Below are 24,215 nucleotides of genomic sequence, written 5' to 3' on the forward strand. Positions count from 1 at the left end.
TTTATTTCCATACATAATGTTGCTTTAAATTACCATAATAAGGTTTTTTTTTTGTTTTAAGAATGCTTTTTTTTTGTTTTAATAATGCTTTTTTTTGTATGTTATTTGTTTGTCTTTTAATATTAGGATGCATTTGCATGGATTCATTTTGTGAATATTACAAATATAAATGTTGTTATTTATGATATTTTTTCATTTAATGTTTGTCACCCCTTTTTTATTTACAAAGATAGACATCATATATAAATTAAAATTTTTGGAGATATGTCATATATTTTTTTTATAATTGATACTTATATATTTTTAAACGATTTTTTATTCATGTATACTATTTAAGAAGCATGCTAAACTAATAAGTGTTTCCAAATTATAAAAAATTAAATCAAACGAGACACATACACATCGACAAATACTATTATTAATATATGCAATTCTTTCTTCTTTTACTAATACATAATAAATTTTGAAACTCTTAGCATAAATCTATTATTCACGCCTTATAAAAAACCAATATGTTTATGGCTATTTAAATATACCTCATAAGAGCCACACATCATCACTATCTTATATATATTATTTAATGGACTTTCAGATACCCAAATATTATTAAATATGAACAAATTAGATCACTTGGACCCAAAAATAGAACCATAAACACCTCACCACCAAGAAAATTGTAACTAAAAACCAAAGGCATTTTTTGTGTATAAATATTCAATAATTTATTTTACAATTTATTTTTGTGGAGAATTTTTTCGTATTAGTTTATATAGTTGTTTATTTTTATATATAAAAAATAATTTTTACATTCAAAACAAATGGAATGAAATAATAAAACTATTATTTTTATATAATCGCTAATATATTATATGCATAATTATATTCAAATAGTACATATAAATATTCATTATACTAATATATTTCTTATATTATTTTTTATCTTTATATTTTAAATTGTCAGTGCTGGTGCTAGCTAGAATTATATAGATTTGTAATATGTAAGATATATATAATTCCATATATAATGGCATATTTTATAATTTTTATTTTAAAATATGTTTTAGTTGAATGGGAAATGCAACATTAAAGATATTATATAATTAAATTTATTTATTTTTATCATTATAGCATTTGATAAACTAAAACCTATAATATTACGCATGTTCATTATTTATGAAAGCCTTGGCTACCCATTACGTGCGACTAAATTAATTAAATATAAAATGTGTTGAATTCATATATAATAAAAAAAATTATACAAAATTGCTATTTAAATATATTTTTTAAATAAATTTGATTTTTATTATTTTTTCGAAAATTTGTTGCTTCGATTTTAATTTTATTTACGAAACTTTTCGAATTGTTGATTTATAATGTTTAATTTAAAAAAATATAAATTTATTAATATTTTGCTTATTAAAATCGAAAATGAGTAAAGGATATATTAAAATAATTTTCCCTCTTTTAGTCTCATTCCTATATATGAGCAATAATGTCCTTGCAAATGATAGAAATGATGGTATTGAAGCTTTACGAAGATTTGCTCGACCACCTACTAAGTAAGAAAATAGGACAGTGTATATATATCGAATATAATTGCACAGTTACATCTTCTATATGTGAGAATATAATACGTATTTATGAAAAAGTATACCTACATAAGATTGGATAATAAAAATGTTAGTTTATAAATGCATTTATATTTTTTCTTTACAAATTAAAAGTCCTACTGGTGGCAATGAAGGTTCAGAAGAATCGAATGAACAACACTCTTCCGACTTTTATGTATACAAGGAACAAGTTAAAGCAGCAGAAGAACTTATGGATGAAGCTGAAGATTTATTATCCCGCCATGCTACAAATACGAATGAGTACTCATTATATAATAAGCTCAGTGATAACTCAATTGAATATTTTAAGAAATATGGAGAAGCAACAATTTATAAATTTAACCATAAACTAGAGCACCCCGATAAGGTATGAATTAACGAAGAAACGATTTTAAGTCATAAAATTAAGTTAAAATTAAAAAATAATTATTACATATATATATATATATATATATATATATATATATATATATATATTTTCCCCTCCTTGTTAGTATAATTATATAGTAGAGAAGATATGGAATCCACAATTCAGAAAACTTGATGGTCACACTATTAAAGGTATTAAGCAAATAATCTATAAATTTAATATCCGATTACCAATATGTAATATTTCATGTTTTATTATTGCCAATATCTTATGGCTCCGCTTTTTATCTGTTAGTCGTTAATTTTCGTAATATGCTAATTTACATATATGTAAAAATATAATTTTTTTTTAGAAAAAATTGTACGTCGATACTCTCCAGATTTAGTAATGATCCAACACCGTTACACAAATGATGATATTATGTTCGATGGGTATTACTATGCTTTAGCAAAAAAATATCAAGTAAGGAAACATTTTTTTGTTCATCCCTCTAAAAATGAAAAATTTCACAATATATAGCGTAATTTATGAAAACATATATATTTTTAATTCACTTTTAGATATCAGATACCACAACTTTGATTACCTATGCAACACCTGATATAGACGACCAAAATAGAGCTGATAAATTGAAATTTAAAAATCCTCTCTTAGAAAGTGCAAACTCATTCAAACAACAAATTGATTCAGAAAAGGATATTCAAAATGGAGAATTGACAAAAATGTTTGTTAACTTATCTGGATATCTAATTAGAAAAAAAGAAGACCACGTTGATATTACCTTTGTCCACTCTGTAAGCAATATAAAAATTTTAACAACTTAATAACTTTATTCCACTATTTATTTTGTTATTTCGTTATCCTATTTTAACATTTATAAAAAATACATAGCATTTATATAAATGCAAATATTTATAATATATGATATTCATTCACAACTATAATATTTTCTTTTATATATTTATCCATTCTTATTTTTTCCCCACAGATTGATATTCATCATCGCCCTAATCTTAAAGACTCCATAATTGACATAGTTCACTCAGCACAAATACTACATCTTATAAAATTAACCATCGAAGCTTTCAACGAATAAATGTGCATTCCTCATAATGCTTCTTATAATTTTAATGTAATATGTTGTTAATAAAATAAAATTGCTTTCATATATGATATATATTTTAAATTATTGCATAGCCACATTTGTTAATTCCGTTTATCTTCCGTATAATGTATTTGCATGTTTTTAATATATGTGTTCATATATTTATTTTAGTGAATGCCATAAATGTAAGAATTATATTTTATAAAAAATATCTCTTTATTCTTCCTTTTCATATTAATATTGATAATCCTTTTATATGTAAAAATATATAAATTACTATTTCCTGTTACTATGTTTTTTATGTCATTATTCATATGGAACTCCCAATTTGTATTAAATTAGTTATTATAAAGCATATAATTCATTTCTGTAAAATATACTGCTAATTTTCAGTATTTACATAACATTAGTAGACAAAATGTTGTAATATGTTAATTGGAAAGTATTAAAAAATTAATATTTCACAAAAAAAAAAAACGAAAAACAATAATAGAATGCATATATATATATATTTGTGCAAATACACACATAGAACTATATGGGTATAAAGGAAAATGATCAAAAATCGATTATTTTCTTTGTACATAAGTCGCCTTCTTTAATTTCTTTAATCAACTTGTTACTGTAAATATTCTTAATTATTTCCGAATGGTTATAATTTTTTACATGTCCATATAAGTACAAATCATATATAATTTTTTGTATTGGAAAATAAAAAGGAAATGTAAAAAAATTATAATTCGAAAAAGGAGGGAATAAAATTTGAATAGAAAAATGATTTATAGGAGATGGGTAAGGCGCGCCCATATACATATATTTTTTTAAAGCTTGTATTTTATTTTTAATATTAGCATCTTCTAATTTTTTGAAAAACATACTTAATATAGATTTATTTTCTGTATTTTTCAATATATTTGTATATATATTAACATAATTTTCATTTAACTTATCTATAATATTTCCTTCATTTATATTTTCCATATATTTATTATCACTATTAATAGAGTTTATTCCTATGTTTTTTTTTCTTTCTTTAATAATTTTATTTAATTCAAATAAAATGTCTACAATTTCTTCATTGTAATCCTGATCACAGTCTCTATATTTGTTACACATGTATTTATAATGAACACCTTTCCCTTTACTAATAATGAGAAAGTATAAAAATATGTCCATAATGAAATAAGCATAATTGTACAAATGTAATAAACAGTTTAAATCTTTCCTTTTTAAATTTTTAACATCATACATAATCCCTTTAAATAAAATAGTAAGATTCAAACATGAATTGCTATATGGGTTATTTAATATAATATAATCATAACAATTATAATACACATATAGCTTATTACTGTTATTTATTTTGCCATTTTTTATATGCACATATTTATCATCAATTTTTACGTTATTTAATAATGGCTCATAATAATTTTCTTTATTATTTTTTTCATCAAATATCTTAAAATTTTTTCTAACATTAATTATGTCTGTGTAAATATTATTTTTTATTAATCTAATATCATTATCATTTAATATATTGTTGCAATATATGCATTTGTCCATGTTATTTATGTTTAAACTTAAGCAACTGTTACACACCTTCTTATATAGCCTATTTGTATAATACTTTTTTTTTTCGTGCGAGTAATAAATTCCTCTTCTTATAATCTTTAACATTTTTGAAAAAGCCAGATTGACAAATATACGAGCACATACGTATGTATGCGTAAGTAAATCTGTATATATACTTCATGAACAAATATTCCCTATTAAATATTTCGATACATTATTATGTAATTCTTTATTTCATATAAACTATAGGTAAAAGGCTTACCTTTTTTATTTCTTCCCCATTTAATGTATACTCCTTAAGTTTATGTTTTTCTCATCATATGTATTATATTCCTTTTATAAAATTCAGGGTTTTATATAAATGTATCTCCATAAAAAAAACATATAAGGTTACCCATATTCCCCTTCAAAATGTTTCAATTATTTATCCATTCTTAGAAAATATTTTATTTGCCTTTTCTCCAATTATGTTTGTTTTAGCATATTTTTATTTAATTTGATTTATTTTTAGCTTTTTTTTTCTTTCATCACAATTTTTGAAAACACAAAAATCACATAAATGGTAACAGCGCAAACCGCTGAAATTGTAAATAAATTAAAGAAAAATAATGACAAATAGTTATAAAATATACATAATTATAGATATTCATGTAAATTATACCAAGTTTTCTTCAGAAAAAAATAATATTTTTAATAATTTTTTTTATAAATTTTTAAAACAGTGTTTTTTCTTATATATTCAGGCGTTATTCACAAACAATGAGAACAAAATATCTACATATATTTATATGTACGTATGATTTTTTATACAAAAAAAATAAATTAATGTTACAAAAAAAATTTACGTAGTTCCATATAAACATATACTTTTTATAATATAGTGTGCATATTCCAAAAATTAAGTCATAGTAACTTTTATTTTGTTCACCACAAAAATTTACGCTGCGCTAATAAACAACGTCATTACTCATAATATGTATATACCTATATTACAAATGCATAATATATAACTCCAAGCCCATTTCAAAGGTATACAAATTATAAATGAGGATCCTACTACGCTTAAAAGGGACTAAATGTATGCTATCTAAACTATATTGTGCAAATGCGTCTTTCCTTTTTTTCAAAATAAAATTATAGTTTTTTAAAAATATGGAAAATTGCCAAATTTAAAATGATCGGTATGAAAATATATGCCCGTACAAAGATACTTGCTAACTGTAAAAATTGTTTAGCAGTACCTAGTTTGTATACATCACACTAGTTTAATTAAAATTTAAAGTTATCATAAGGATTCCATTTAATCGGAAAGTTTTCTGGTGTCGCATCTTCATTTTCTTTCCAAATCTAAAAAAATTTGAATGAATTATTAGAAAATATATAAATAGAACACATTAGAATAAGCATGCAAATACTCTTATGCGATTCGTACTACTTACATACACATATGCATATTTATTAATTCACATTCTCTTATATATTACCTTTATGGATTTATCACCATGTGTTGTTATTAACCGGCTCTCACTTTTATCAAAAGCCATCGATAAAGTGGAATTTTCACAATCAACTGTTCCAGGTACAACTTTATTTGTCAATGTATCATATTTATATCCACTTGACCAATCATAGAAATGAAGCTGGCCATTATTACTACCTAATATTAAAATTGAAGAATCACTAAAGTAAGAATCTTGCTTAATTAAACTACAATTTACTATTGAATTAAAACCTGTAATATTTCTATCAAATTCTGCATCTGCCCCACACCATACTTTAACATTATCTGGAGCACAACTACAAAAACTGTATTCAAAAGGATGTATGGATAAAGATCTAATACTTTTTTTATGATGTGTTAATGCTATTCTGCATTTGCCATTATTTAAATCCCATAATCTTATCATTTTATCTTGAGAACCTGATATAACTTGAGGTTCAACAGATTGCGAAGATAAAGACATAATCGTTCCTGTATGTCCTGATAATACAAAAATTGAATTTTTTGTTCTTATATCCCATACTCTAACTACTGCATCTCTTCCCCCACTCATTAATATATCTAATGATGGATGTAAAGATAAACAATATACACCAGATAAATGACCATGATAATCTCTTATCACTTTATTGTATTCCAAGTCCCAACATTTAACTCTGTTATCTTCACCACAACTAAATAAATATGGATTCCTTTTAGAAATTTTTATATCTCTTACACTATTTATATGCCCTGTTAAGGTTAATTTTAGTTTACAGGTAGCTAAGTCCCATATTTTAATTAGTCGATCATTAGCTCCTGTTGCAAACCATTCATTACTTATATCAACATCAACGCAATTTACCCAACCCGAATGCCCTAATATAACTCTATATAATTTATATGGATAGTGCCATTTAGGTTTTTTTATTTTTTTATATATATCTAAGGTTTTAATATTACTTAATGCATCACTACTTAATATCGATTCGTCTGATTTTTTTATAATAGGCTCATTAAATATTTCATTTTTATGCTGGTTATTATTAAAAGGCAATATACTACTATTTTTATTATCCACAATATTTCCGTGTTCACTTTTATAATTAGATAACACATCTGCATTCGTATAATTCGCATTTAAAGAAATATCTTCGTGTGTTATTGGGTCATCATTTATAATGCTATTTATTATTGAGCTTTTTTTCTTCTTCTTTTTTTTCATATTTTTTTCATTTCCTTTTTGTATATCACTTGTTTCCATTTTTTTTATATATAACTTTTTTACAGATGAATACTCATCCATTTCTCTTATATTTATGTTCATTTTTATAGATGTTAATTTCTTTAAAACATTTTCCCTTAAATTGTTTCGTCGTGCTTTTAATTCATTTTCTTTATATCTTTGTTCATAAGATTTTGTGCTTTCTTCATCTGGAATAGCTAAAGCAGATACCGCTTTTAAATCTTTTATTTTGTCATTATTCTCATAATCATCATCTTCATCATTTATAATTATTCTACCGTTTATGTTCTGGTCATATGCTAATAAATTATAATTAAATGGTGTTAATATATCATTTCCCATGAACATATTTTTCGATAAGCAAATGTGTTTTTTTAAATCTTCTTCGCCACCATATTCTGCTTCATATTCTTCTTCTTCTTCATTATTTTCATCTTCATACTCTTTTTCGTCATTTTTTTCAACTTCATTTATTTTATCATCTTCCTTTTCCTCACTTCTATCAAATCCAAAAAATCTTCTCATTTGTTTTTGTGCTGCTAGAAATTATCTTGTTACTTTAACGCTTTTATTCGAATTAAAAGATTTAATTTGGGTCTAAACGCATATGTATACATATATATGTATATATGCTTATATATTTATATTTATTTATACGTCATCTATATAATAATGGATATTTTAATTAAAGATTATTTTATGATATATATGATATTTATATACATCCAGATTTGTTACTATATAAAAAGTTATTTTTTTATTTCATTTACTAAAAATATATATTAAAACTTTCTTAATCATTCCGAAGAATGCATAATATATAGTATTATATGTACTTAAATATACATACGTGTAAAATATATATGATGTATATGTATTTACTATATATTTACATAAAATATATATATTCCATGTTTAAAAGGAAAAATAAAATAAATTATTTATTACATTAAAAAATCTTCCATAATAAAATACAGGAGGGGGCATATAAATAAATATCATTATATTTTAATAATTATCACGGCAATATTTCTAAAAAAAATATATAATAAAATAAGCAGTGCGAATCATAAAATAACCATTATCGCAATCAAAAAAAATAAATATAAAAAAAATATTCTATAAAAACAAAGGCAATTAATGAAACGAGGGAATATATATTATATTAACACATAAAGTTGTAATAAATAAATATATACCTATTACTCATATAACTATTATTATCCTATTGTTACTTACAAATTAATCACATCGTATATTTTAAAAATGATATACATCCCTCAAATGCTAAAGAACCACAAAATAAGAAAAACAATTATCCAAATAAAACATATCTGAGCATAACACCCTAATAACGTTATAAATTTCCATTTTATTCGTAAGGTTATTTTTATACATATACATGTATTATGATACAATTTAACAACAGATATATAAAACTTACTGAAAAAAATACACAATAAATAATTATAACATTAATGCCACGTTATATTATTGCAAAGTTAGTGTTGCCATTTACTTAATTTGTATTTAAAAATGAGGATAAAAAGTGATATATTTTAATTTAAAAAACATAACCTTATTCATAAGGAGTTGCATATTCCTTCATAACCATTTCAACCATACATATATATGGCATATGTTGAGTTAATGCTCCATCAAATAATATACATATCTTTTTGGTTTCCCATTATTTAAGCAAGAAAAATAATGATTCGTATCATAAAACATTATGAGTTCGTAAATATAACTATGCCCATATGCAAATGAAAAAAATTTGCATCAAAGGCGTTTTATAAAAATATGAAGGCTTTATGTTTCTTTTTTACATGCATGATAGATGCATAGTTAATAAGACATAAACTCTGCCCATTCCTTTCTCCTATTTTTAGTAAATAAATTAATAAACAAATACGGATTATGTAATATATACATAGTTCTTTCCATACTTCTATATTCATGAAATTTGATATAAAAGTGGTATATCCAATTATCATGTGTATATTACGTAAGAAATGTTGTTATTAATAAAATAAACAAAAGAATGCTATACAAGAGTTTTACAATAATACAATGATTAATTGGTTAATATATATTTTTTAAATTAAATTACAAATAGTGGCGTCTGCTTTATTCTTATGAATTTTTTTTTCATATGCCATATATAAAATAGCCAAAACGTATAATTTTTTAAATAGCTAGCTATAATGTAAACAATAAAAAACAAAAAATCTTTTAAAATACAGGTTATAAAAAGGAAATGAACGCTTTCCATTCATAAAAATACACATATGATTATCCCATCCTATATAGGACGGATGAATATATAACAAGGCAATTAAAACTTCAACGGCGGACTTTTTAATCTATTTTTTTTTTGTTCTTTTAAATATGTGTACTTTTAATATAAGTAGATTGCTAAAAGTAGCTAAATAATCTATATGTAGCTATATGAAAAGAAAAAAACATAAAATTATTATGCGCATCCCTTATATAATATCCTCATATTTCTTTTCCTCTATTACTCAAATTTTCTATATAAAATAATGTTCAGCATTATTAAAAAAAAATTTATGTTGAAAATAATAATAATTAAAATAATAATAAAAAACCCAATTTGTGACATTGCTTATTTTTTTTTATTTTTATTTATACGACATTTAAAATTCGCAATATGTATTTAATATATATGCCTTTTCGTTTTTTTTTATTTCTTATATATATTTTACGTACAATCTTTTACGTGAAAAATTTTTTACATATTATTTTTGTTAATTATAAAACATTGCTTAATTAAATTTTTCTATATATGAAAATACATAAAATATTTTTGTGATAATTATATAAATATTTTAGTAAATTGTAAGAATGAAAATTAACATAAATAAAATATAAAAACTAAGCGTTATAAGTTTACATGGAATACATACTTTTTTATGCTCGTTTTTATTATATAAAACATCCATTTATATAATCAATTTCATTACGTTTTTTTGTAAACTTATAAAAGTAAATATAATAAAAAAAAATTAAAAAAGAATACAAAAACCTATATAATTTATTCATTCTATATAGTAACATTTTTATGAATGCCTTATGCAACATTCATAATTTGGGTTAATTTAATGAAAATCAAAAAAAATGAATTTTCTTAAAATTATGTCAAATGGATAGATAAAGAGAAAGTTGCATTTTACTGTTTTTTCATTCGAATATATAATCTTCAATACAATCATCTATATTGTAATACCAAACATTTTGTACATGATTGCATATATGGTTATGAACATATACATAAATGAAATATATACATTTATATGAATAATACAAATTAAAAATGACATTTATTATATATAATATTTGCTAATTTACAAAAAAAACAATAAATTAATAAAAGAACAGCGAAACATAATTGTTTTATGTTGTATTTTAAATGATACTAGGACGCCAAGAAGACGAATTGTTGTATTCATTATTTAGTTGTTTTAACAGTATAACTCCAAATACTCATCAATATAAGAATTTGAAAAAAATAAAATCAAATTTTACACTATAAATATATTAACAATATACAGTATATACATATATATTTATTTATTTATTTATTTTGGTTGTAGCACTTAATGCGTTAATTTGTTTGTATTGTTATGCTTACATTACGTTTAGTGTAACGTAGCCCTTTAATTTACTAACAAAACCACTGAATATATAAGTATATTTCCATTTTTTACACTAGTGATCATTTATTTTATATTTAGTCATGGATGAATAGAGGAAAATATAGAATTTTTCCTTATCGAATTTTTTGCTTCTTCTTACCATAGATTTATTATTTTTTCCATTTTCCATTTTTTGGTAATGTGCATATTAAATTCATTTAATTTTATTTACGAATAAATATATTATAAATATGTTTATTTTATTCGAGCCTTAGTGACAGTAACTGCATTAGAAAAAAAAATATATAATGAATATATAAAATGAGCGAGTGAACATATTACATGATATATATATAATAGGAAAAAATATATTTATCCATACATATTTGTTTATACATATATACGTTTAAATATTCATTTATTTCAAATAAATGAGATAAAAGACAAATAATCAAGTAATCCAAAAAAAAGAAACCAAAGAAAAATTATCATCAAATAACCAAATATCCAAAAACAAATAGAATACACGCGCATATAAACATATATACCTATACAATAATATCATTGAAGCAATGAGTTATAGCGATTCTATGTCTGCATCAAATAATAGTAGTAATCAGGATGCTACATCTGGAAAACTACAATATACTGAAAGTGATGATGAAGGAAGTGACGAATATTGCCCAGGAGGTTATCATCCAGTTGAAATAAATGAAATATATAATGATCGTTACAGAATTGAAGGAAAATTAGGATGGGGACATTTTTCTACAGTTTGGATTGCAACTGATTTAAAAAGCAAACCATTAAAATTTGTTGCTATAAAAATTCAAAAAGGTTCAGAAACATATACAGAATCTGCTAAATGTGAAATAAATTATTTAAAAACTGTTAAAATAAATTCTTTTGATTCTTCTTGGGTTGAATTTAAAGAACAACAAAGAGAAAGATTATTTCATTATAATATGACAAAAGGTGTTGTTTCATTTATTGATAGTTTTGAGCATAAGGGACCAAATGGTACACATGTATGTATGGTGTTTGAATTTATGGGCCCAAATTTATTATCTTTAATTAAACATTATGATTATAAAGGTATACCAATTAATTTAGTTAGAAAAATTGCTACGCACGTTTTAATAGGGCTACAATATTTGCACGATGTTTGTAAAATTATACATAGTGATATAAAGCCAGAAAATGTAGTTGTTTCCTCACTTTCGAATATACCAAAGCCTAGAGACTATACTAAATCGAAATTAGTGAATAATAATGATGATAAAAATATAAAAAATGCTACTGAAAGTCATTTTAATTCCCCATCTCACCCAAAACAAGAAAACAATATCAACAACGAAAAGGACATCGATAAAGTAAACCCACAAATTGAAGAAACGGAGCAAGATGAAACCGAACAAGATGATACTGAATCAAATGTAACCGAAGTGAAGGAACCAAATGAATTTGATAATATTGACTGGAATAAATTGACTAAAAATGAAAAGAAAAAATTAAAAAGAAAGAAAAAAAAAATGCTTAAAAAAGAAAGATTAAAAATAAATGAAGCTAATAATACAGAACAAAACAAACAAACAAATAACGAGGTAAATATGAATAATTTGAGTCACCCTGAAGATAACAGTCAATTTAAAAAGGAAGATAACGAAGATTTTAGAAATATAGACTCTATAAAAGCTAATGATATTTCATTAGAACCAATCCAAATTTCTCCTAAAACTAGTTTGAATGCAAATTTGAAAGTTAATACAAATTCAAACAAAGACAATAATGCCATATCTGGTGAATATAATAATCAAAACTTAAATGAAAATAGTGATATAAAATTATGTAAAGATGAAATCAAAAAGGATTCAAAACAAATTGTTTCTAATACAATAAAAAATGATTTATCATGTGCTAATGAAAATAAATTATCAGATTTGTCAAAAGAAGAAACAAAAGGGCCTATAATAGAAGATAACGAAAAAAATAAAATAAATGGCAATGACAAGCTTAATGTAAAAAAAAAAAAAAAAAAAATCAATGAACCACCATATGTTAAACATAGACTTAAACCTTCCAATTCAGATCCATCCTTACTTACTACCTACTATAACATACATGCTATACAAGAAACGCTAACAAGAAAACCATATCATTATAATAATTACTTTTTAAATAATCCAGAAAAATATGGTTATGATAAATCACCACAATTATTGCGTAGATTGCCAATAGACTATTTAAGAAATGATAGCTCTTTGGATGGTAGTAACAATAGTTGTAATGATAATAACGAAAATACTAACGATACATCTTCTGAACAATTCGAAAAATATGTAGATAAAGATGCTAACAAATTCCCCATTTATTGTGGCATGTTTAATCACCTAATACATCCAGAAGCAATGAAATTACATGAATCAAATAAAAAAAAAAATATATATTCTGAAGTTCCGAATGAAAATCCATCATCGGGAAATAATAAAAATAGTAAGGTTGTTTATATTAAAACAGAAGAAGGGGATTATTGTATTAGACCTTATGATCCTACTGTATATTATCATGAAAAATCATGTTATAAAATATGTGATTTAGGTAATAGTTTATGGATTGATGAATCAAGATATGCAGAAATACAAACACGACAATATAGAGCTCCAGAAGTTATATTAAAAAGTGGTTTTAATGAAACAGCAGATATATGGTCATTTGCTTGTATGGTGTTTGAATTAGTAACTGGAGATTTCTTATTTAACCCACAAAAATCAGATATATATGATAAAAACGAAGAACATTTAAGTTTTATAATCGAAGTATTAGGAAATATACCAAAATCAATGATAGATGCAGGATATAACTCACACAAATATTTTAATAAACATACATATAAACTAAAAAACATTAAAAATATTAAAAGATATGGATTACATAAAATATTAAAATATAAATATGGTTTACCAGAAAAAGAAATAAATCCATTATGTAGTTTTCTATTACCTATGCTTTCAATAGATCCCCAAACAAGACCATCAGCATATACTATGTTACAACACCCATGGCTTAATATGGTAGATCTAGAAGATGATGAACAAACAAATACTAATAATAGGTCTTACTCTGTTAATACTGTAAATTTCAAAAATCAAACACATTATGATATATATCAAGATAAAATTAATAACAACGATAATAATAACACAAAATATTTACCGCAAAATCATGATAAATATTCAAATTATGATAATGTACATGCAAATACTTTAATACAGAATTTTGACGAAGCTTCTGAAGATAGTTATGAAAATCACCATGAAATGCGACATCCATATCAAAACTATCATCCACATAATAATCATCTAGAGGAATATATCGATGATATGGGAATCCAGGATGAGGAATATCAAAGACAATATGAATATCACAACAAATACAACAATAGGGGCTATAATAATCCCTCAAATATTTATTCTGGAAATTTTAATAAACAAATAGATAAAGAACATGATATCCATAATTCCTCAACTAATACAAGGGATTATATGCTTTATTCAAAAAATGTTCCACCAAGCATGCCAATGAATCATCAATACAACTTGATTAATAATATAAATAACTATCAAAATAATAATGTTGCCAATAATCATTTCTTCAAAAGCAATACAAAATATGATATGAATATGCCAAGGAATTATAATAAAAAGCCAAGTGTAGTGTATAGTGAAATTCCACACAACAAATATGGTGATGATACAAATTATTATGATAATAACTCTGGATATAAATATATGCAAAACTATGAAAGACGAAATGACTTTAAACATGAATATGGAAGTGATATGGAAGATGAGGATGAAGAAGAAGATGAAGAGGAGATTGAAGAAGAGGAGGAAGATGAAGAGGAAGATGAAGAAGAAGATGAAGAAGAGGATGAAGAAGAGGATGAATATGAAAGAAGTCAATATACTAACGAAAATGATGATAGTATTCAATTCCATAATAAAATAAATTTTAATGACTATTCTAATAAAAATAACAATATTTATGAAAACAAACATAATATAGAATCATATTTCAATAAAGTAAAAAATCAACATAAAAATAATCTAGTAAATGTAATGCAAAATAATGAATTAAATAAATTTAAAAATTATGAAGCTATAAAAAATAGAGAAAAAACAAATGCACAATTAAAAGAACAAACCCCATTTAAACTCAGTGAAAAAAATATTGATAATACAAAAAATAAATTATTTGAATTAGAACAAAATTATAATCCTCAAAATTTGGGAGGATTTATAAATATGAATTCCAACAAAAAGTTTGATCAATTTGAACAAATCGAAAAACCTCATATAGAAACGAAAAATACACAAGCCCATTTATCAGTTCATAAAAAATATATCCATGAAAAATACGAAGGTGATAAGGAAAATCAAATAAACTGTAAAGTTGTTAACAAAAAAAATTCATATGCTTTTACATAAAAAAGAGAAATATTCACACTATTTTCTACCAATTAAATATTAATACGCAAAATAATCACATATAAGAAATATTCAAAAAATGCATATTTATTTTTCTGTATACCCTTTCTCTATTTCTCATTTTTATATCACCGGAATGTAGAATATTATTAGTACCATTTTTTATATTAAAAGATCTTTTTGAAGATTATGAAGATTTATATTTACCCCTACATTAGGATATTTTTTAATATATTATGATATACTTATTATTTTTAATATAATAATCATTATTCAGGCAATTTGTTATCAGTTGAAAATGTAATAGACATAAGGGCACGTGCATTTATAAGCACCTCCATAATAAGTATATGCAATCGTATTTATGTATATGCTAATTTATTTAAAAAGAAAAAACGGCGTAAAATATACTCAAAAATATAATTTTTTTCAGTAAGCACACAACATATACACTTAATAGAGAGGATATATATTATCCATTTAAATACAAATGTTTAATTAGAATTTTTTAGGTGTAAAAATATATAGACAATCGATGATAAAGCATTTTTTCCTAAAAGCTTTATAATGACTTTTTTTTCATTATATTTACCTTTTTTTATTCAAGCATTAATACCATATATATATTTCTTATCTATCCAAACCTTATAAATTAAGGTCATAATTAAATCAGCATTTATGCATTGTTTTTACACTACAAATTTGTTATTATCATCATTATTACTATTGTATATTTCGTTTTATTTCACAACTTTTTTTTTTTTTTTTTATTTTTTTTAATTAAAAACACCGAAAGTACACTAAATATAAAATAATAAATAGGCTATTGCTAAAAATTATACATAAATGGAAAATTTTAAAGGACTTAAATCCTAAAATTTTTCAAAGTCAAAAAATGTCTATAGTTAATATAGAGAACAGAGATAATAATTATCTTGTTTTTCTACAGTACCTTCAATATAATGGCTTTATTTTCTTTGCATAGGTATATACATCCTTTATAGTTGTATATTAACTAAGCTCATAGATATATACCATAAAATATGCATATAACATCAAAATAAAAGATAAAAAATAAACTAATAAAGCAATTTAAAATGTATCCCATTAAAATTGTTTCAATACAATTTACTATAATTATAAATATCTCAAAAAGATGAAAACCCTTAAAGGCCATAATTTATTTACACACACAAATCCACATTATCTTCGTTATAGTCTTTTTATATCTTTATTATTAATGATGCTTTATGATAATATAAATTATGTTAATAAATGATATGGTATATGCAAATCGAACAAACCTATTAATACTTGCATTCACACATTTTATCAGTTTATATATCAAATTATAATACATGTTTTTTATTAAAAAAATGATTATTGTGTAAATTTATGAACGTTCATAAACATATCTATATATTTGCAACTATGCTTGCACTATTTGAAAGATAGTTATTATATTCTTGGTACATGTTTTTTTCATATTTATAAATATTTAACAAGTTTATTTCTTTTATTTTTAATTAATAACTTATATATTGTTTTGTTTTTTTCCCACACCATATTCCTTTTTTACATTTCATACCATTTATAAACTTATATATATCACGTAGTAATAATCGGATTTCCAAAAAGAGCAAATAAAATATATGCATATAATTATTTACCCATTAACTTACCTATAAAAAATACAGTATATTACATACATGCATAATATTCTTACATTGTCATTTAAAATATATATCATATATGTAATATATTTTTATTTATTTATATATTTATGTTTAGTATATAGTTGCTTATCATAGTATGGGATACATTTTGTTCATTCGATCTCAAATTTTTATTAATTTTACGGAAATAAACTAAAGGATAAAAAGAACGAAAAAACAAAATGCCCAACAAATGAACTTGCGTTCAAAAGTATATAACACAGAATATTATAAAAATAAAGAGTTGAAATATTCAAAGGAAAAAATAATCATTACAGTAAAATATTTTATAAGGCGCATATAATTTATATAAGGATAAAAATGTATGAATGAAGGTGTAATAAATACAAATATATATTTTAAAGCTGATGAAAGTAGGGTGAGGGATAAAAATAGATAATGATGAATACACCATATTACTGAAATAGAAAAGGAAAACACAGAGAAACAAAAAGAGAATACATCAAAATTAGTCAATGTATCTAAGTTACTAAATTTTGAAAAAGTAAAGCCCGATAAAATAACAATAAGAAAAGTTAACATACTAATTCACGAAATACGCCATACACACAAAGAAAACACGTATTCATTATTTCATAGAAAACAGAAGAGCCCATAATATGCAATCTTAATATGTAATTATTTAGAGAGAGAACAAGACCAATTTAGAAACATGAAACTGGTAGGCTATCAATTTGTCAGATTATTAATTCTTTATATACTACTTTATCAAAATTACAATGTAATAAATGCTTTAAATAAAAATAGGCATGATATTATACACAATGGGGCACACCAAAATATATACTATCCAATAAAATGGCACAATAAAAATGCTTCAGAAAAAGTAATCAAAACTAAAAATAGGCATATACAAAATTTTATAATGCCACAAAACTGTTTGCAAAAAAGGGAACATGACAATAATGCCAAAAGGATTAATTACACATTTATGAAAAATGTTAATCACAAAAAAATACTTAATTGGGGAAATAATAACAACACATCTCTTTCCCCTTTTTCCTCTCAAATTGTTAAAAGGCATATGAAATTGTACAACCAAAAAAATACACTGTCAGACATATATTCCAAAATTATAGAAAAAAATAAATCCAAAAATAGCCTATTAAGTGATATGACCAAACTTTTTAAAATAGTAAAAAAAAGTAAATATATATTTTGTTTGGGATTTTTATTAACTATTATATCTTCTGTTATGGATTCTTATATCCCAATTTTTATGTCAAAAGCTATTTCACATATAATGAGTAAAAGTGATGAAATAATTGGAAAAATAAATGACACACCTTTTAAACCAGTTTTTTTATTTTCCAACTATCAAATTAATAAACCCCTATATGCATATATATTAGTATCAATTTTTAGTTTATTATTTTCATCTTTCAGATCTTATACATTTAATCTATGTGCTTATATAAGTACAAACAAGTTACAAAATCACTTATTTAGAATATTATTACACAAAAATATTAATTACTTTAAAAAAAAAGGAACAGGAGCATTGTTAAGCCGATTGAATATAGACTCTTCTGAATTAATTGATATATTTACTACTAATATAATAGTGTTACTACGGAATGTTATTAAAATGTTGTTATCCTTTTATTTTTTATACAAAATTAATGTTAAACTTGTTTTTATCCCTTTATGTATTGTTTTATGTATTTATAATATCTCAATTTTATTTTCAAGAATATTTCGAAGCATAGCAAAAGAAGAAAGTAATAACCTTGCAGAATCAAATAATATCATAGAACAATCCATCAATAATTTCTCACTGATAAATACATATAATACACATAATGAAGAAATAGATGCATTTAATAATTATATTAATGATATTTGCAATACCCGATCGAAACTCGGATTTTTTTATATTTTAGAAAAGTTTATAATTCGATCAATTGATATTATTACCTTTTTTAGTACACTTATAGTTATTAAACAAATTATTCAGAACAATAATACCAATAGTGATATTAGACAAATTATTTCATCTGTTATATATATACAAAAAATTATATCTCAATCTTCTACTATTGAACAGCAATATTCACGGGTTCAAGAATTAATAGGAAATGCTGAAGATGTTATTAAACTAATTGAAAAAGATACATTCCAAGATAATCAAAATAAATCTATTCATTTAAAAAATTCTTATACGAACTTTTTTAATTTTACAAATTTTAAAAATTTTATTTTCAATTATTCTATTTTAAAAAAAATGAAAGCTATTCAAAAAAATACAAACTATGTCACTAATATTATAAAGCCTAACTATATTAAACTCTTTGAAAGAAATTATAATAACTTATCCAAATACATAATGGATGATAAACTTGGATTTGAAGAAACTCAACCAGATAAAGAAGCCCTACAAGAACAACTTCAAATGATTAATAAAACTGCTCATATTGATAATTCTACAAATAAAGACAGTGGAAATACTCCTGAAAATTCAACAAATAAAATTAAAAAAAATAAATTCGATATAAGTATTCAAGAAATACATAGTTTTATCAAAAATGATCATGAACTTATAATAAAGTATAAATTAGATAAAAAATTCACAAACTTTTTAAAAACAAAATATAAAAAAAACATTATATCATTCATTGTAAAATTATATGAAAAAAGAAATAATTTTGTAAGTGATGAATATTTATTTATGTTTGATAATATTAGTACATTTAGCCAATTAACAGATGCAGATAAAAAAAGTATACTTAAAATGAGCAATATAACAAATAATACAATATTCATAACTCTTCTAACTTTTCTATTTTATAATTATTCAAAGTTTTATTATAAAAAACAAAAAAAAAACCCTATAAATCTTTTAGAAAAAAAAAAAACAAAAAATACTTCTACTACACAAGACACAATTAATAATAATAACACATCTATACTTCCAGACGGATATAATAACAATATTTCTAATGAGAATATCGTTGAACCTGATTCTTCGAATACTGAAGAAATAAATCTCGATGATGTTATAAATGATCCAATAATATATGACTTGAATATAAATAGCACTTCTAATGAGACAAGCAGTTCCTATGTTAACAACAAATGCAATGTTCCCGACACATCAAATAATAGAGAAACAGATAAAGAAGCTACTCAAAATTCGAATGAAATAAACAAACAAAATAATATATGCCAAACAGATAATGGACTAACTTCATCACATTGTGACATAGCCACTAATGACGAAAATTTTATAAAACTGAAAAAAAAAAAAAAACTTAAAAAAAACAACTTTAATAATATATTATCATATATTATGCAAAATGCTATAAAAGAAATTGAAATATTAAGATATATTGATGAAAATTATAAAAATATAAATGAAAAATTAATGATGAATAATATAAATGCTGACAACAAAAAAGGAAGTAGTCTTACATTTAAAAATGTTGATTTTTATATTGAAAAATATCCAAAAAATAAAATTTTATCAAATATTAATCTACATTTTAATAATATGTATACATATGGAATATTAAGCTATAATAATTCAGGTAAAAATGCATTAACAAAATTATGCTCAAAATTATACACCAAAACTTATGGTAGCATTCTTATAGATAATGAAAATATTGAAAATGTGTCGAAATATATATTAACAAAAAAAATGTCAATAGTTGAAGAAGATACATACTTATTCAGTGATAGTCTAATTTATAATATTCTTTATTCATACAATTTTAAAGAAAAAAAAAATAATATTAATAATAAGTTATCATACTCCAATTATAATATAGAACTGGATAAAAATAATATAAAAAATTGTTTGCATTTGTTTCAAAGTGATAATGACACTCTTATAAATAAAGAAAAAAATAAAATGAATGAACCTACAACTAACCAAAACATAATTACACATACACACGATCAAACTATACAAGATCATTTATTAATAGAAAAAAAAAATATAAAGACATGCCTCATGTGTGGAGATCAAATTAATATAGCCTTGTTTGATCATAAAAATAAAAAAATGAAAAAAATGAATATATATAAAAAATATAAAACACATTTTATTACTAAATTATATAAAGAAATAATAAAAGTATCTAAAGTTGTATGCTTAGATAGTTTAATAAATTCATATAAAAATAAATATTTTCATAATATTAATTCTCATAACTTATCAGGAGGGCAAAAACAAAAAATTTCATTAGCTAGAGCTATAATTAAAAACCCTAAAATATTAATTTTAAATGAAGCATTTAGCGCATTAGATTCAACAAATGAATTAAATATTTTTGCAAACATAAAAAAATATCTACCTAATTCCACTATTATTAATATTTCACACAAAATCATCACAATTAAACATTGTGATTATATTTATGTTTTAAAAAATGGAAAAATTATTGAACAAGGATTACGAACAAAATTACAAGAAGACAAAAACAGTGAATATTCGAAAAAGCTCAACGAATTTTAGTATTAAAAAATAACAACATATACACATATGGCATACACACCTATGTTATTCATTTATGCTTCCTATCAAAGCAATAGAGCGTTTGTCATATAAAATACCACATGCTTACACTTTATATTCTTTATATTTTTAATTGGGCATGACATAGCTTTATTTATGTACCTAGTTTATATAAAGAATGTCTCATTTTTATTTTTTCGTAAAGATAAGAAGAAAAATAATTCTTATTGTTTATTTCATCATTTCTTCTTTAGTTTTTTGTTTTTTTTTATATATTATAAAAATACAATTTGTATTTATTTTTTATTTGCTATTTTATTGTCATACATCAAAGGTTATACTTACAGCATTATATATGTCACATGTGTTTGTGTACATGCCTGCAAAAGTATATAATTTTTTCCTTATATGTTTTTTATACTATTTACAAACCATTTCAATAATGTTGTATCACCACATGTTCTATCTATTTATTCAAAAGTTTGTATATTCAAAATATTTTACACAATATATTCCCCATTTTTTTAATACTTACAATTTGATTGATACTAACACAACTTTAATATATATTTATTTTTAACCATCTTTTTTAAATATCATATATTGATTTTTATATACTATACACATTTTAAGTCTATAAAATTGGGAAGCATACTTCCCACTCTTACATAATATGCATGTACATATGCATTTAATTGTAAAAATGAAATGACCAAATTAAACTGTATAAATAAATGAAAAGCCAAAGCAACTAAACGGTAGCAACAATACACATATGCATTTTTTAAAATATATTCAAAATTGAAATAACTTACATTTTAATAATATTGAAACAAAACAAAATTTACACAAAAAATTTATATGTCATAATAATTTTCATTCAACCATATTAGGACATCCTTTTCATATTCCTGCATGATCTCTTTTAATTTCTATATCCTTAAATAATTTCTTATTAATTTGCAAAAGATATCTTAACTTCTCTTTTTGATCATATAATAAAGCTGATGTTAATATAGCAAATGAAAATAGCATTGATTTTTTAAATTTATTATTATTAAATGGATATGTGTTAAAATTCATGAAACGGGTATAGTTTAATTTATTATTTAAAGCGGAGTATTGATTTGCTGTTATTTTTTTATCTATCTTAATGTATTTTTCATTATATTTTTGCCGTTTTAATCTTTCATCGTCACTTAATTTATAACTAACAAGTTTAGCAACGAATGGTCCCACATTATCTCCATTTTCTATGAAAACCTGCGCATGTTAAGAAAATTATCGAGATATATTTCACGAACTATTTATACACACATAAAATATCTACATATATGGATAATAAGAGAGTTCCCAATTCTAATACGATCTCTTATTCATCATCCCATATGCTCATATACATCCATATGCAATCGTAATTATTGAACAAAATAGTGACACATCTCTTTATCTAACCTTATGGGTATCATCACAATATGGAAATTTTGCTGATTGCCAACACCGACAAATTCGTATAATCTTTTCTTTCTCATTTTCAGAAGGGCAACTTTCTACTAGCTAAATTTTGTGTATAAAAAAAAATGTTAATATTAATATGGTTTGGTATAAAGTATGGATATAGTAAAAATTTACCAAAAACACAATCACTTAATTTCCAATCTTTTTAATACTTACATGATTATACTGAGGGAATCTGTTTGTATTGAAGTTTATATGCTCAAGATATTCTAAAGGGTCTTTCATATTTTCATCATATTTATCATACTAACAAAAATTCATATATTTTAATTTATTTTTTTACACATAAATCTTATATCCCTATTTTTTCTTTGCAAAAGTATATTTTCTTATACTCAGTTTACCATATAAAAGTTAATCCTATTTTAAAAAATTAAAGGATTATAAAAAATTAAACTTCAAAAAAAATTATAAATATACAATTATATGCATATTTATAAATTTACTTTCATCGCATAGTTTATATTAATATACACGTAGCATTTACATACTGCACAAAATAATGTAAGATATTTTTTTGTTTGTAATAACTTGAGTATATGCTTGTTTGAAGAACATAAATTTATTTTTTATAACATCATTTTGAGGAATATATATCTATTTGAAAATTAACCAAATAAGTATAAAATAATAATAAGAGGGTTATAAAAATATGTAGTGGCTGCAATAAGAATAAGCATAATAACAACAACAATTATCTTCAATCCTTTTTCAATAAAATAATAATTTTCATTGTATATATTTCTTAAAAATGTAAAATTAGTACATATTATGGATATCCCTTTTTATCTATACCATTTTAACAAAGTTCTATAAAACAGATTGTGCTAAGACTTTTTCAAATCTTATGAAATTTGTTTTTTTCTTTACAAAAGAAACATGTTTACATGTCCCATATATCACTTATTAAACATGTATGGCTATAAGTAATGCCCTAATTTGTTCTTGTTATTATAATAGATAAATTAAAAAA

The 24,215-nt window shown here is 22.9% G+C and overlaps 6 protein-coding genes across 6 annotated transcripts; 3 read left to right on the forward strand and 3 right to left on the reverse strand.

The window, feature by feature from the left end:
• Nucleotides 1–1,428: 1,428 nt before the first annotated feature.
• PVVCY_0400140 (fam-a protein) lies at nt 1,429–3,076 on the forward strand (the record flags this gene model as incomplete). The annotated part of the gene is made up of 6 exons (XM_008627825.1): nt 1,429–1,559; nt 1,725–1,977; nt 2,105–2,171; nt 2,333–2,442; nt 2,541–2,774; nt 2,969–3,076. The coding sequence occupies 6 exons, from the start codon at nt 1,429–1,431 to the stop codon at nt 3,074–3,076; spliced, it is 903 nt and encodes a 300-aa protein (XP_008626047.1).
• Nucleotides 3,077–3,643: 567 nt separating this feature from the next.
• On the reverse strand, nt 3,644–4,762 carry PVVCY_0400150 (conserved Plasmodium protein, unknown function; the record flags this gene model as incomplete). The annotated part of the gene is made up of 1 exon (XM_008627824.1): nt 3,644–4,762. One exon carries the CDS (start codon nt 4,760–4,762, stop codon nt 3,644–3,646), a length of 1,119 nt encoding a protein of 372 aa, XP_008626046.1.
• Nucleotides 4,763–5,926: 1,164 nt separating this feature from the next.
• Nucleotides 5,927–7,908, reverse strand: PVVCY_0400160 (pre-mRNA-splicing factor PRP46, putative; the record flags this gene model as incomplete). The annotated part of the gene is made up of 2 exons (XM_008627823.1): nt 5,927–6,004; nt 6,142–7,908. The coding sequence occupies 2 exons, from the start codon at nt 7,906–7,908 to the stop codon at nt 5,927–5,929; spliced, it is 1,845 nt and encodes a 614-aa protein (XP_008626045.1).
• A 3,706-nt stretch (nt 7,909–11,614) lies between these two features.
• On the forward strand, nt 11,615–15,529 carry PVVCY_0400170 (serine/threonine protein kinase, putative; the record flags this gene model as incomplete). The annotated part of the gene is made up of 1 exon (XM_008627822.1): nt 11,615–15,529. The coding sequence occupies one exon, from the start codon at nt 11,615–11,617 to the stop codon at nt 15,527–15,529; it is 3,915 nt and encodes a 1,304-aa protein (XP_008626044.1).
• Nucleotides 15,530–17,917: 2,388 nt separating this feature from the next.
• Nucleotides 17,918–21,724, forward strand: PVVCY_0400180 (ABC transporter B family member 4, putative; the record flags this gene model as incomplete). The annotated part of the gene is made up of 1 exon (XM_008627821.2): nt 17,918–21,724. The coding sequence occupies one exon, from the start codon at nt 17,918–17,920 to the stop codon at nt 21,722–21,724; it is 3,807 nt and encodes a 1,268-aa protein (XP_008626043.2).
• Nucleotides 21,725–22,627: 903 nt separating this feature from the next.
• Nucleotides 22,628–23,467, reverse strand: PVVCY_0400190 (CDGSH iron-sulfur domain-containing protein, putative; the record flags this gene model as incomplete). The annotated part of the gene is made up of 3 exons (XM_008627820.1): nt 22,628–22,987; nt 23,180–23,281; nt 23,399–23,467. The coding sequence occupies 3 exons, from the start codon at nt 23,465–23,467 to the stop codon at nt 22,628–22,630; spliced, it is 531 nt and encodes a 176-aa protein (XP_008626042.1).
• Nucleotides 23,468–24,215: the final 748 nt, after the last annotated feature.

Source organism: Plasmodium vinckei, assembly GCF_900681995.1.
Source record: "Plasmodium vinckei vinckei genome assembly, chromosome: PVVCY_04".
In the NCBI taxonomy this organism is placed as follows: domain Eukaryota; phylum Apicomplexa; class Aconoidasida; order Haemosporida; family Plasmodiidae; genus Plasmodium; species Plasmodium vinckei.